Source organism: Hyla sarda, chromosome 7 (genome assembly GCF_029499605.1).
Source record: "Hyla sarda isolate aHylSar1 chromosome 7, aHylSar1.hap1, whole genome shotgun sequence".
Taxonomy (NCBI): Eukaryota; Metazoa; Chordata; class Amphibia; order Anura; family Hylidae; genus Hyla; species Hyla sarda.
The window spans coordinates 193,346,271-193,360,794 of NC_079195.1; the positions used below are offsets into that span (position 1 = coordinate 193,346,271).

The 14,524-nt window shown below is 44.4% G+C and overlaps 2 protein-coding genes and 1 long non-coding RNA gene across 11 annotated transcripts in view; 2 read left to right on the forward strand and 1 right to left on the reverse strand.

Moving 5' to 3' along the window:
* Positions 1-14,524, forward strand: part of SEC16B (SEC16 homolog B, endoplasmic reticulum export factor) — a 293,732-nt gene that overhangs the window by 202,274 nt on the left and 76,934 nt on the right. For all 9 annotated transcript variants that reach the window (XR_008846564.1, XR_008846565.1, XM_056531981.1 and 6 more), the window contains one exon: positions 7,644-7,714. Coding sequence is in view for 7 of the 9 variants with exons in the window: in XM_056531981.1 (XP_056387956.1) it covers positions 7,644-7,714 (71 nt within the window). In the remaining 2 variants the exon portion in view is untranslated. The remainder of the gene's footprint in view (positions 1-7,643; positions 7,715-14,524) is intronic.
* Positions 1-14,524, reverse strand: part of LOC130282960 (uncharacterized) — a 126,080-nt gene that overhangs the window by 11,514 nt on the left and 100,042 nt on the right. The window lies entirely within an intron of this gene.
* Positions 8,460-9,284, forward strand: FCF1 (FCF1 rRNA-processing protein). Its single transcript, XM_056532000.1, is given in 1 exon segment — positions 8,460-9,284. A coding segment is annotated over 1 exon segment (597 nt). The 5' UTR covers positions 8,460-8,474; the 3' UTR covers positions 9,072-9,284.

The following is a 14,524-nucleotide window of genomic DNA, read 5'->3' on the forward strand; positions in this document are numbered from 1 at the left end:
ACAGGAGAGAGCACAGAGGAATATTATCAGTCAGGAGAGAGTACAGAGGAGTACTATCAGACAGGAGAGAGCACAGAGGAGTCCTATCAGACAGGAGAGAGCACAGAGGAGTCCTATCAAACAGGAGAGAACACAGAGGAGTCCTATCAGAAAGGAGAGAGCACAGAGTAGTACTATCAGACAGGAGAGAGAACAGAGGAATATCATCAGTCAGGAGAGAGTACAGAGGAGTACTATCAGAAAGGAGAGAGCACAGAGGAGTCCTATCAGACAGGAGAGAGCACAGAGGAATATTATCAGTCAGGAGAGAGTACAGAGGAGTACTATCAGACAGGAGAGAGCACAGAGGAGTCCTATCAGACAGGAGAGAGCACAGAGGAGTCCTATCAAACAGGAGAGAACACAGAGGAGTCCTATCAGAAAGGAGAGAGCACAGAGTAGTACTATCAGACAGGAGAGAGAACAGAGGAATATCATCAGTCAGGAGAGAGTACAGAGGAGTACTATCAGAAAGGAGAGAGCACAGAGTAGTACTATCAGACAGGAGAGAGAACAGAGGAATATCAGCAGTCAGGGGAGAGCACAGATGAGTGCTATCAGATAGGAGAGAGCACAGAGGATTAATATCAGACAGGAGAGAGCACAGAGGATTAATATCAGACAGGAGAGATCACAGATGAGTACTATCAGACAGGAGAGAGCACAGAGGAGTGCTATCAGACAGGAGAGAGCACTGATGAGTGCTATCAGATAGGAGAGAGCACAGAGGAGTACTATCAGACAGGAGGGGCACAGAGGAGTACTATCAGACAGTAGAGAGCACAGAGGAGTACTATCAGACCAGAGAGAGCACAGAGTAGTGCTATCAGACAGGAGAGAGCACAGAGGAATATTATCAGTCAGTAGAGAGCACAGAGGAGTCCTATCAGACAGGAGAGAGCACAGAGGAGTCCTATCAGACAGGAGAGAGCACAGAGGAGTACTATCAGACAGGAAAGAGCACAGAGGAGTACTGTCATACAGGAGAGAACACAGAGGAGTGCTATCAGACAGGAGAAAACACAGAGGAGTGCTATCAGACAGGAGAGAGCACAGAGGAGTACTATCAGACAGGAGAGAGCACAGAGGAGTACTATCAGACAGGAAAGAGCACAGAGGAGTGCTATCAGACAGGAGAGAGTACAGATGAGTACTATCAGACAGTAGAGAGCACAGAGGAGTACTATCAGACCAGAGAGAGCACAGAGAAGTACTATCAGACAGGAGAGAGGACAGAGGAGTCCTATCAGAAAGGAGAGAGCACAGAGTAGTACTATCAGACAGGAGAGAGCACAAGGGAATATTTTCAGTCAGGAGAGAGTACAGAGAAGTACTATCAGACAGGAGAGAGCACAGAGGAGTACTATCAGACAGGAGAGAGCACAGAGGAGTCCTATCATTGAGGAGAGAGCACAGAGGAGTATTATCAGACAGGAGAGAGCACAGAGGAGTCATATCAGTCAGGAGAGAGCACAGAGGAGTACTATCAGACAGGAGAGAGCACAAAGTAGTACTATCAGACAGGAGAGAGCACAAAGTAGTACTATCAGACAGGATAGAGCACAAAGGAGTCCTATCAGACAGGAGAGAGCACAGAGGAGTGCTATCAGACAGGAGAGAGCACAGAGTAGTACTATCAGACAGGATAGAGCACAAAGAAGTCCTATCAGACAGGAGAGAGCACAGAGTAGTGCTATCAGACAGGAGAGAGCACAGAGTAGTACTATCAGACAAGAGAGAGCACAAAGGAGTCCTATCAGACAGGAGAGAGCACAGAGTAGTACTATCAGACAGGAGAGAGCACAAAGGAGTCCTATCAGACAGGAGAGAGCACAGAGTAGTGCTATCAGACAGAAGGGAGCACAGAGGAGTGCTATGCCTGGGCTTCACCTTGGACAAAGCCATGATTTCTATAAAAAGGAAATAACATTTTCTTATGAAGTATATTAGAAAGGTTAATGTTTGTTTGTTTGTTTTTTCAAGATGTACAACTTATAAAACATTTTTGCATCTGACAGTGCCCATTTAAGTTTACAAAAAAGCACCTTAAGGTCTTTCAGACTGAGACATAAGATTATCTGGTCTGATGAAACCACAATGTAACTTTTTGGAGGAAACCAGGCAATTCTCATCACATACCCAATGCCATCCCTACAGAGAAACATGGTGGTGGCAGCATCAGTCTGTATGTGTGTTTTTTTTTTTTAGCTTTTGGGATAGGAGACTGGTCAGGGTTAAGGGTCAAACTGAATGGAGCAAAGGACCTCAGACTGGGCTGAAGGTTAATCTTCCAACAAGACAGTGACCCTAAGCACAAAACTAAGACCACACAGGAGCCTGAGTGACCCACTCTGAGCCCTGGCTTGAACCCAATCAAACATTACTTACAGGTTATAATGTACAGTGTTCCCCCGACCTACAATGGCCCCGACATATGATCATTTCAAGATACGATAGCTTCTCAGAGGCCATCACATGTTGAAGCCAGCATCAACATTCAATGCTTTTGTATGTCGGGGCCATCGCATAAATGGCTATCCGGCGGCGCAGACTGCTTCAGCTGCCACCGGGTAGCCGTTTACGGTGCCCCGTGTGGTCCGCTGACGATCACTTACCTGTCCTCGGGGCTCCGGCGCGTCCTCTTCGGGATCCCTGCATCGTCGGCGCTCTCCATCGTCGTCATCTCGTCACTGCGCACGCCGTCCCATCATCCAGTAGGAGCGGCGTGCGTAACGACTTGATGGCGGCGACGGAGAGCGAGGATGCCGGGGAAGCAGAGGACTTGCCTGAGCGTCGGGGACACCCCAGGGATGCGGCGACAGCGATAGAGGGCGACATCCAGGGCAGCGGTGACGAGCGGTGAAGGTCCGGAGCGGCGGGGACAGGTGAGTACAACCTTTAATACCAGTGGTCTTCAACCTGCGGAACTCCAGATGTTGCAAAACTACAACTCCCAGCATGCCCGGACAGCCGTTGGCTGTCCGGGCATGCTGGGTGTTGTAGTTTTGCAACATCTGGAGGTCTGCAGGTTGTAGACCACTGTCCTATACTTTACATTGCACGGATCCCTCAACATTCAATGGTTTCAACAAACGATGGTCCATTTGGAACGGATTACCATCGTATGTTGAGGGACCACTGTATACTGTTATTTACTCCATAAATGCGTGAATGAGTTCTTTCTGATGTGCTAATGAAGTGTCCCGTCATGTCTGAGAGTCATGTTGCTCTCATTCTATTGCCTGTTACTGTCACAAAGAAGTGTTTTATCTGGTTGGTGCTCTTCCATAGAGCCGCATTGAAGAACTGTTTTCAGCTGTGTTGAAGAGGACTAGACACATGCATTGGTATTGATATGCATTTCTTATCTCTGAACTCATTTCCGTCATTCACTTTTGTTGCGCCAGATAACAATAGGGGGCTGCCACTAATAAGCCAATAACTTGACCCATTAAATGAGTAGAGTAGGAAATACCAGCAGGTGAAAATGTATCGCTTCTCAAATGGTTGGAGTTAAATGTGCCTCCTATAGGGATAAAATGGACCAACATATATAGAAAAACACGTGAATGTCACTGATGACATGCCTGAGAACATTTGTCTAGCTTCCTAGAAGACATTATAAACAGTGGTTGTCCTTTCCCACCTAGACTTGCATTTATCTTCTCCCAGCATATCTGTATAAGACAAATGATTGAAGTATACAGAAGGGACAGGATACCGACATTTAAGTTGTAGCTTTTTCATAATAAAATATTTGCCAATAGTAGTTACAATTTTATATTTATCCTTTCTTATATGACTGCAAACAATGGGGCAGGTACAAGAGAGTAAGTGCACACTCTGGTCACTGTATTGTACATCCCTTAGATAGGCGACAATTGTGGTATTCATATAAGGCTACTTTGACTTTATGTTAAAAGTTTCCTATTAAACATATTTACCGGAAAAAGCTCCTGATACATATGTTTAATGGATTCCTACAATGGGTGCCAGCGGCATCCATCCCCATAGACAAACAAAAAAATGTATACCACTCAATCTATGCTTTTTCCGGATGACTCTTTTATGGAATAGCACAAAGGAATGCACTAAAATCAAATAAATGTAAACCCTGAGGTCCCTGACATATGTCATCCAAAAAGAGGACAAAATCACATTCTGGGAGTCTATGGATGCTTTTAATGTATACTCCGGGAGCTTTTCAGGTGCATATGGTAAACAGGCACTGCTAACATAATGTGAAAATATCCTTTCAGTCACTTGTATAACCATGAAAAGTACTATAGAGATATATAGAATAAGACCTTATCAAAACCACAGGAAAGGCATAAGTCCTGCCATCTTACTACTCATTAGTACAAGCTAATGAAGGTCACAGCACAATACACTGCATTGTAATTGATTGTACAGGTCCCCTAGGAGGACTAAAATAGAAGAAATTATTATTAAAGTGTACCAGTCATTCCCAAAACTTGTTTTTATTTTTATAATGGAGATAATAACATTATGTGTATATTTGTAATATAAGCTGATTAAAAAATATGTATAATTTTGGGTGCAAAAATGCTGTCTTGTCCCTGCAGCTATTGCCTGTTTGTCTCAGCTGGGACAGAATACATGAATTCTGGGCAGAACAAGCAGAGCTCTGTGCAGGCTTCTGGGTTGTCAATCATCCTGCTGTGTGAGCTGAGAGCAGGGCTGGTTCTGCCTATAGGCAAAATAGGCAGCCACCTAGAGCGCCCTCTTGATGGGGCGCTGCTCTGCCCACTGCAAAAAAGGTTAGTAGCCAGCCAGAAGCTGAAGCACCCACTCATCCAAAGCACCCACATTCCCCCCTGGTACCATAATAATTTGCACAGAGCCACCTCTGAGACAGACAGGCAGGTCAGGTCCGTCCAGCATCCTGACACCACGTGCGCCTTCATGAGGAGGGGCTTTGTTACAGTGTTTCACCCCAGTAGTAAGGAGATTACATGAGGAGGAGGTTTGTTACAGTGTGTCACCCCATTAGTAGGGAGATTACATATGGAGGAGGTGGTTGTTACAGTGTGTCACCCCAGTAGTAAGGAGATTACATGAGGAGGAGGTTTGTTACAGTGTGTCACCCCAGTAGTAAGATACATGAGGAGGGGGTTGTTACAGAGTGTGACCCCAATTATAAGGTAATTACAAGGAAGTTTGTTACAGTGTGTCACGCCAGTAGTAAGGTGGGGTGTATCAAAGGGCGGAGCTAATGCGCAGGGTCAAGTAGCGGCAAAAAACCTTGCACCAGCCCTGGCTGGGAGCGTGTAACAGAGTCCTCAGTGTACACAGCGCTGCTTGTCCTCAGTGTACAGAGCCCTGCTTGTCCTCATGTACAGAGCCCTGCTTGTCCTCAGTGTACAGAGCCCTGCTTGTCCTCATGTACAGAGCCCTGCTTGTCCTCAGTGTACAGAGCACTGCTTGTCCTCAGTGTACAGAGCCCTGCTTGTCCTCAGTATACAGAGCCCTGCTTGTCTTCAGTGTAAAGAGCCCTGCTTGTCTTCAGTGTACAGAGCCCTGCTTGTCCTCAGTATACAGAGCCCTGCTTGTCCTCAGTGTACAGAGCCCTGCTTGTCCTCACTGCACAGAGCCCTGCTTGTCCTCAGTGTACAGAGCACTGCTTATTCTCAGTGTATAGAGCCCTGCTTTTCCTCAGTATACAGAGCCCTAATTGTCCTCAGTGTACAGAGCCCTCCTTGTCCTCAGTGTATGGAGCCCTGCTTGTCCTCAGTGTACAGAGACCTGCTTGTACTCAGTGTACAGAGCCCTGCTTGTCCTCAGTGTACAAAGCCATGCTTGTCCTCAGTGTACAGAGCCTTACTTGTCCTCAGTGTACAGAGCCCTGCTTGTCCTCAGTGTACAGAGCCCTGCTTGTCCTCAGTATACAGAGCCCTGCTTGTCTTCAGTGTACAGAGCCCTGCTTGTCTTCAGTGTACAGAGCCCTGCTTGCCTTCAGTGTACAGAGCCCTGCTTGTCCTCAGTGTACAGTGCCCTGCTTGTCCTCAGTGTACAGAGCCCTTTGTCCTCAGTATACCGAGCCCTGCTTGTCTTCAGTGTACAGAGCCCTCCTTGTCCTCAGTGTATGGAGCCCTGCTTGTCCTCAGTGTACAGAGACCTGCTTGTTCTCAATGTACAGAGCCCTGCTTGTCCTCAGGTTACAGAGCTCTGCTTGTCCTCAGTGTACAGAGCCCTGCTTGTTCACCCACACTTTCTGTGTTTGGTCTCTGCACGGAAACACACAGACCCACTGGGACAAGACAACATTTTTTCATCCAAAAATATACACATTTTTAACCAATGTATGTTACAGTTACATATATATATATATATATATATATATATATATATATATAAAAATAATATTATCTACACTATATAAAGTGTTTTGCAAATAACAGTGCCCATTTAAGGTTTTTAAAAATGTTAAAAGAAAACTTTATGATAAAAAGTGATCAAAAAGTCCCATTTGCCCCTAAGTGGTACCAATAATAACTACTACTTGTCCTGCAAGAAAAGAAGCCCTTACATAGGTCCATCAATGAAAATTTTTTTTTTTTAATTCTCAGACTATGGTAATCTAAGTTTTGTACTGTATAATAGTAGTGAGACATGGCAGCATCTGTACTGACCTGCAGAAATATGTGATTTATATTGCACAATGAATCTGTAAAAATGAAACCTCCCCCAAAAAAATTTCAATTGTGAATGTATGGCACCATCATTAGAAAAAGCAATATGTTCCACAAAAATTAGTCCTCATGTGAAAATGCGGATGGAAAAATACTAATGTTAGGGCTTTTGGAAGATGGGGATGAAAACTGTATTGGTGATCAGTGCAACAGGAAAAGTTTGAAGGGGATGACTTAGGGTGGTGTAAAAAAAAAAAAATCATAGTCTCCTCCTCTGTTCACGTGCAGCTGCCATTCCGAAGCGTCAGCACACTGCTCATTACCGCTTCTTCCTGGTTCCTGTGTGGATCCCACAGGAACTTCCCCAGTGAGTGGATCACTGACTGTGATGGGTCACTGCTGCGGCCACTGATTGGCTGAGTGGGACAGTCCCTGTCGGGTCTACGGTAAGAGAAACCAGGAAGAAGCAGTGATGAATAAGGACCTCGGGCATCAGAACAGCAGTTTCTGGGAATGGTAGGAGGTAAGTATGACCTTTTGACCTTTTTGAGTATGATTTTTTTCTTAACTCCAGATGGCCCCTTTAAGTCAGTAATCAATGTAGAATATTGTACTTAAAAATGTGAAAAGGTGGAGATTTTCTTTAATTCCCTCTATTGTATATTATGTGCCACAAGTGGAATAAATATCTCCTGTAGGGCACTGATGGATGTGTTGAAAAAACGTTTTAAATTATACTCACTGATGAATAAGGGAATATGTTGGCAGTATCACCGAGACCCTTAGGCACTTGACATGTCGTATTGTTTTCTTTTCGTGAAACGTGAATAATTATGTCAAAATTAAAACAAAAAATATTAGACTTGGAAATGAAGTTTATTGTCATTGTTTGCTGGTGTATATATTTTGCATCTTAACTGGTTTCTTTTTTTTTTTTTATCCTCCATAAAGCAAGCTTGGAGGAGATCTCTGATTCCCCTTCTCCGAGCAGCAGTTTTAGTAACAATGCTCTAATGATGAAGGTAAGCCAATTAACTGGAATTCATTCATCTTTACATTCTCATGGAGTTGGAAAAGACCTTGTATGTCTAGTGTGTATTTCATGATTAAGAGCCGAATTAATCAGCTCGGATGGGTATAAAGCAATGTTCTGAAGAACTTTAATGAAGAAAACGGCTGGTGGGAGATACCTTTGGGTATGTACCAGTAATGGAACACAGGTTTAGACCGCTGCCTTGAATGTTGCCAGGAATATTTTATGAAATATATTCTTAGGCTAAGTAGAGTGCCTTGAGTATTTTGGAAAAAATTCAATAGTGAACTGCAATTTAGTTGTAGACAAAGTAGTAATACCAATGAGGAACCCTACCACTTTAGAAGCAATATGGTACATGTACAGTCTTGGCCGTAAATTTTAATAACCCGTGACATTTTTCAAGAAAATGAAGTATTTCTCACAGAAAAGGATTGCATGTTTTGCTATACACATGTTTATTCCCTTTGTGTGTATTGGAGCTAAACCAAAAAAGGGAGGAAAGAAAGCAAATTGGACATAATGTCACACCAAACTCCAAAAATGGGCTGGACAAAATGATTGGCAATTTTCAAAATTGTGGAAAAATAAGATTGTTTCAAGCATGTGTTGCTCCTTTAAACTCACTCGGGCAAGTAATAGGTGTGGGCAATATAAAAATCACACCTGAAAGCAGATTACAAATCTAAGCGCATGCGCCATCATTGACGTCATTACAGCACGCCGCCCAGACCAGCAGCGTCTACAGCATGGGAAAAGCAAAGAAAACCCAGAAATATGCAGCGATGAAGCGAAGGATCAGCCTGAGGGACCCGCGAATAAACTAGCAAAATCGAGCAAAAACAAAGAAGAAGAACGAGACGGATCTGAGCGCTATCAAAGAGAGAGAAGCTCCTCAGGTCCCCTCCTGCCTGTTCTTCCAGTATAACACAAACCTCGGACCTCCCTACTATGTTCTCGTTGACACAAACTTCATCAACTTCTCCATTAAAGCCAAACTGGATCTGGTTCATTCCATGATGGATTGTCTGTATGCCAAGTGTGTCCCCTGTATTACGGATTGTGTGATGGCCGAGCTGGAGAAGTTGGGGCAGAAGTACTGAGTCGCCCTCAGAATCGCCACGGACCCCACATTTGAACGTCTTCCATGCTCACACACCGGAACCTATGCAGATGACTGCATTGTGCAGAGGGTCACTCAGCACAAATGTTACATTGTGGCCACCGTGGACCGAGGTCTAAAGAGACGGATCCGGAAGATTCCTGGGGTCCCAATCATGTACCTCTCCAACCACAGATACAACATAGAGCGGATGCCGGATGACTACGGGGCCCCTCGCTTTTAGCCCACCACAGTCTTTCCTGACTCTCAACGTGGTGGAACGGACAGTCGGTATAAGACGGCGCAGGCGCTGAGTGGGCGAGGCTCATGTCTGATGTAGTTTTCACCTTGACCACTAGATGTCAGTGTTTCAGGCCGTGAAGAAGCTGCGACCCCGGGGCCCGGCGGCCATTGTAATGTCTGACTATTGTTACTGAAATAAATCTCTTCATCCAGAAAAAAAAAAGAGAGAGAAGTTCACTTAGTCTTTTCATTGTCTCTCTGTGTGTGCCACACTAAGCATGGACAACAGAAAGAGGAGAAGAGAACTGTCTGAGGACTTGAGAACCAAAATTGTGGAAAAATATCAACATTCTCAAGGTTACAAGTCCATCTCCAGAGATCTAGATTTACCTTTGCCCATAGTGCGCAACATTATCAAGAAGTTTGCAACCCATGGCACTGGGTGTGGATGGAAGAGAAAAATTTATGAAAGGTGTCAATGTAGGATAGTCCGGATGGTGGATAAGCAGCCCCAAACAAGTTCCAAAGATATTCAAGCTTTCCCGCAGGCTCAGGGAGCATCAGTGTTAGCGCAAACTATCTGTCAACATTTACATGAAATGTAAAGCTATGCCAGGAGGACCCCACTGCTGACACAGAGACTTAAAAAAGCAAGATTACATCTTGTCAAAATGAACTTGAGTAAGCCAAAATCCTTCTGCGAAAATGTCTTGTGGACAGATGAGACCAAGATAGAGCTTTTTGGTAAAGCACATCATTCTACTGTTTACAGAAAACGGAATGAGGCCTACAAAGAAAAGAACACAGTACCTACAGTGAAATATGGTGGAGGTTCAATAATGTTTTGGGGTTGTTTTGCTGCCTCTAGCACTGTGTGAGGATTACCAATGGATTTTGGGTTGCACTTTACAGCCCAGTGTCAGAAAGCTGGGTTTGCATCCGAGATCTTGGGTCTTCCAGCAGGACAATGAACCCAAACATATGTCAAAAAGCACCCAGAAATGGATGGCAACAAAGCGCTGGAGAGTTCTGAAGTGGCCAGCAATGAGTCCAGATCTAAATCCCATTGAACACCGTGGAGAGATCTTAAAATTGCAGTTGGGAAAAGGCACTCTTCCAATAAGAGAGACCTGGAGCAGATTGCAAAGGAAGAGTAGTCCAACATTCCGGCTGAGAGGTGTAAGAAGCTTATTGATGGTTATAGGAAGCAACTGAATTCAGTTATTTTTTCCAAAGGGTGTGCAACCAAATATTAAGTTGAGGGTGCCATTAATTTTGTCCAGCCCATTTTTGGAGTTTGGTGTGACATATCCAATTTGCTTTTTTTTCCCTTCCCTTTTTGGTTCAGTTCCACTACACACAAAGGGAATAAACTTGTGTTTAGCAAATCATTTGTTACTGCAATCCTTTTTCTGTGAGAAATACTTCATTTTCAGTTTAGGCATAAAAGATGTAGAAAATGGTACAATCAAGCCATTTTTTGCCAATTTTTGGTAAGTTTACAATCTGTGAATATGCTCTAATGTATCATTTCTGTACCACATTTAAGACCAGAAACCAAACTATATCAGACCAATATAGACTAAAGAAGGGTCTTTATGCGATTCTCTGATTTTGGAGGAGGAAGTTATCAGTACTTGCTTATCACTAGCAGTGGGCTGTTCAGAGTAAAGTATTACATGTGTAAAGCACAGGATTGGGTGGGTCAGGGTTGGGAAAGTGAGGCCTCATTCCCTTGGTGTCTCTGTTCTTTACAATAGCTGCAAATTCCAGCTCCCAAACCTTGTGTTATATGTAGGAGACCCACCCAGCTATACTTTTTCCAACAGGTGGTGTCTTGAAAGCCCAGAAAAAAAGGGGATTGTAGGTTAAACAGCTTGACCACTTTACTGATGCAGATACTCGGCAGTTATAACCTCTCTGTACATAGATGCACAAGATTATACATGGCTACAACAACAAAACAGTGCAGATGTTATCTGGATATATTCCTTCTTATGTTTTGGCTTGCGCAAGGATAACTCTGTATTGTAGTTGACCTCATTCTCTTTCTATCTTGAATGAGAATCTCCTTGTCCTAATAAACAAAATAATTTCAACCGTCCATGCCATGTACTTCCTCTCAACATATCCCTGCATTCATGCCAACCCTCCTCTTCAGCATTTTCCCCATCCATCTATGGCCCCCTCCACATCAGCATGTCCCCCCATTTATCCATGGCCCCTCTCCTCTTCAGCATGTCCCCTCATTCATTCATGGCCCCTCTCCTCTTCAGCATGTCCCCTCATTCATTCATGCCCCCTCTCCTCTTCAGCATGTCCCCTCATCCATCCATGCTCCACCTCCTCTTCAGCATTTCTCCCATCCATCAATGCCCCATCCTCTTCAGCATGTCCCCATTTATCCATGGCCCCCTTCTCTTCAGCAGTTCCCCCCCTTTCATCCATTACCCCCTTCTGTATAGCATGTCCTCCCATCCATCCATGCCCCCCTATATATTATCTGGGCTGTAGTCTCACCCTGTGTGAGTAAGGAGTAGACTAGAAAGATATGGTTGTTGGTAGGAGGTACTGGAGGTTGTATTAGAGAGAGATGAGTCTATAAGGGTGTATACATGTTGATTAAGTTCACCTCCCACCACCACAAGGAAGGGACATGCCCCCTTCCCCTGAAAGGATTTCTAACGCTGTGAGGCCCCCTATTCACTGAGGTCGATGCTACGTGCATTAGCCGCTCTCACAGAGTGGCAATGCCGGGGCCCATTTGGGAGATCGCGGGGGGGTCCCAGTGGTCGGACCCCACGCAATCAAACACTTATCGCCTATCCTGTGCATAGGGGATAAGTTGTTATGGCTGTAGTTGTCCTTTAATATTTTTTTTTTTGTGGGATCTGACAGGTATGCTTTACGGTGTCTTCAACGTCAAGTTACAGACCAAAAAATCTTCAGAAATCTTATATCATTCTGGCCAATTCACACAATACGGTTTTGTCATTTTTTTGTGGGGCAGTTTTCCAAAATTTTGGGAAAATATTGTAAAAACTAAAGCAGAACAGCAACATGTAACTATACCCTAAGGTTCATCATCGTGGATGATACAAGCAGCCCTAGCACGATATTCGAGTCAAATGTTGTTTTCGAGTTAGCAGAGTTATAAATTTTGATCTAAACTTTAGGTCTAAAGTTTTGATGACATCCAGGCACACCTCAGCTCACTTTCTGAATTACATTTATATGCTGGAAAGTATGAGGCTGCAAAGCAGAAACAATGGTTGAAGGCCAAACCAGCAAATAACATAGAGGTCATCTATAAGTGCATGCTTGTAATACACTATTAATACAAAGGGAATGCATTCTGTTGTTATAAGAGGCAGCAAAACATTCATATTGTATAACCTTCATTGAAAAAAGGTGGGCAGCACTAATGCGCCTTATTGTTATACTGTGTAAAACACATTGCCATGACCTGCTGCAGGATTTGTTTGAAAGCAAACAAAAGAGAGGTATTCAGTTCTTAAACAATTACAGCAAATTCAGTTAAAATGTAAAGTGCAGATTAAGAGGGGAATATATCATTTCCTTTGCCAGCATCTTTGCCCAAAAAATGTTGCGCAAACTCCCTTATTTGGCCAAAAATAGATCATCCACAAAAATGTGATGCAATTTTGCCATTCTGTAGTGGTGCATAGAATGATAGATTCCCCCCAAAGTTACTAATCCAAATTTAATTACATTTTATTGGACTAACAAGAGAAAAACACATGAAACAGCTGGTAAACATTTGGGTCTCCAAGTCCACCCCCCCCCCCCCCCCCATACATATGCACACTGAACACTGTGTATTCTGTCTGCTGCGGGTTCCCAACTGAATCAGTTAGCACTAGGACCACTCGGACATGCTCACGAACATGGTCATTCCCTTACGTCCTAACCAGTGGCACTGATGGGGTATTCTTGTGTTTTGACAGGTTATGACTGGTGGACGGGTCCTGTGTTATTACTTTATACCAGGACCCCTCTCTTTTGTCTCTATACCTATTTGACTCCAGTGGGGCTCATTTTTAGCATCTCTACTTTCCCCCAGGGTTTCCTCCTCTTACCTTCAGCTCTGCTGTCTGTGTTTTTATGTATACACTTTGCTGACACTTCTCTATTCTGCTTCCTCCCCTGTGAGCGCCGCGATCACTGTGCTACCGGGAGGGGGCGGGTCGGAGGTGGCGGCGGCTGCTGTCTCTTCCGGCTCTCATCTTTGGCACTTCGGTGTGTATACCGGCTTCCTGTCTGGGAGCGCTGCTCTGCGCTCTGGGGAGGGGGCGGGTCGAAGGAGACGGCGTCTGTCGTCACTTCAGGCCTTTCTCTTATGTTAATCTTGGCATATAATTTTAAATGTTTAGGCTTCGGGTATTAACCCTTGCCTTTCCTTCTATTTGCCTACATTGTATTTATCTTATTATTCTTGGGATTTAGATACATTTTTATTATTCCGCCCATAATGGGCAGAGCTTTGTGGCTCCAGTTACCTGTGCCCTATTTAAGGCTACTCAGTATAGCCTGGCGGCCTCCTAGAGCGGTAGTGCTTTGTCTTTGCAAGCCCTACTTTATCTCGGATCGCTACTCAGCTTTTTGCTGTCTCTATAGCCTCTTTGCTATTTTGCCCCTTCTTGCTTTCCTTGTGGTAAAGCTTTTTTCTTGGATTAACATATTTTTTTCCTTTCTTCCCCTTCCCATATATAACTGCTCTTATCTTTCAGAGCATGTCATCTGCCGACAGTTCCCACGAGGCGCCTGCTAAGAAGTCTGCCTCCAAAAGGAAGCACTTACAGTGCCACGATTGCCAGGCCCTGTTAGAGGACAACTACCAGTTCTCCCGCTGTCTCTTGTGCTGTGCCAGGTACAAGGCACAGCAGGAACCTACTATCCAGGACATGGTTGTTTGGGTTAAAGATTTTGTGTCCTCCAATATGAACACTATGGGAGCCTCCATTGACGAGCTGAAGCAATTGATGTCCGCCAAGCGTACAAGACCAGCTTTGCCACCAAGATCTATGGAGGTGTCTGGTATCGCAGCCCGTGAAGACTCCCAGTCCTTGTCTTCTGAGAAGGAAGTTAAATTCCAATACTTTTTCTTCCCGGAGAAAACTCAGCGGCTGCTTAGGTCTATCAGGTCGGGGGGCCATGATGCCGATGGGGGTGAAGCCTCTACATCTGCCTCTAAGGGGCCTAGGGCCTTTAAAGCAGACGATTCCCTGTTGTCTTTAATGAAGACGGAGTGGAAAAAGAAGGAAAAAGGTCCCATGCTTACCAAGCTCTTTAAAAGTATGTTTCCATTACAGGAAGACCAAGTCTCTTCCTGGGGACCTGTACCTAAGGTGGATTTGGCCATCTCAAAATTATCCAAACGGACCTTGGTTCCCTGGGATGATGGCTCTAGCCTCCAGGATGCCATGGATCGTA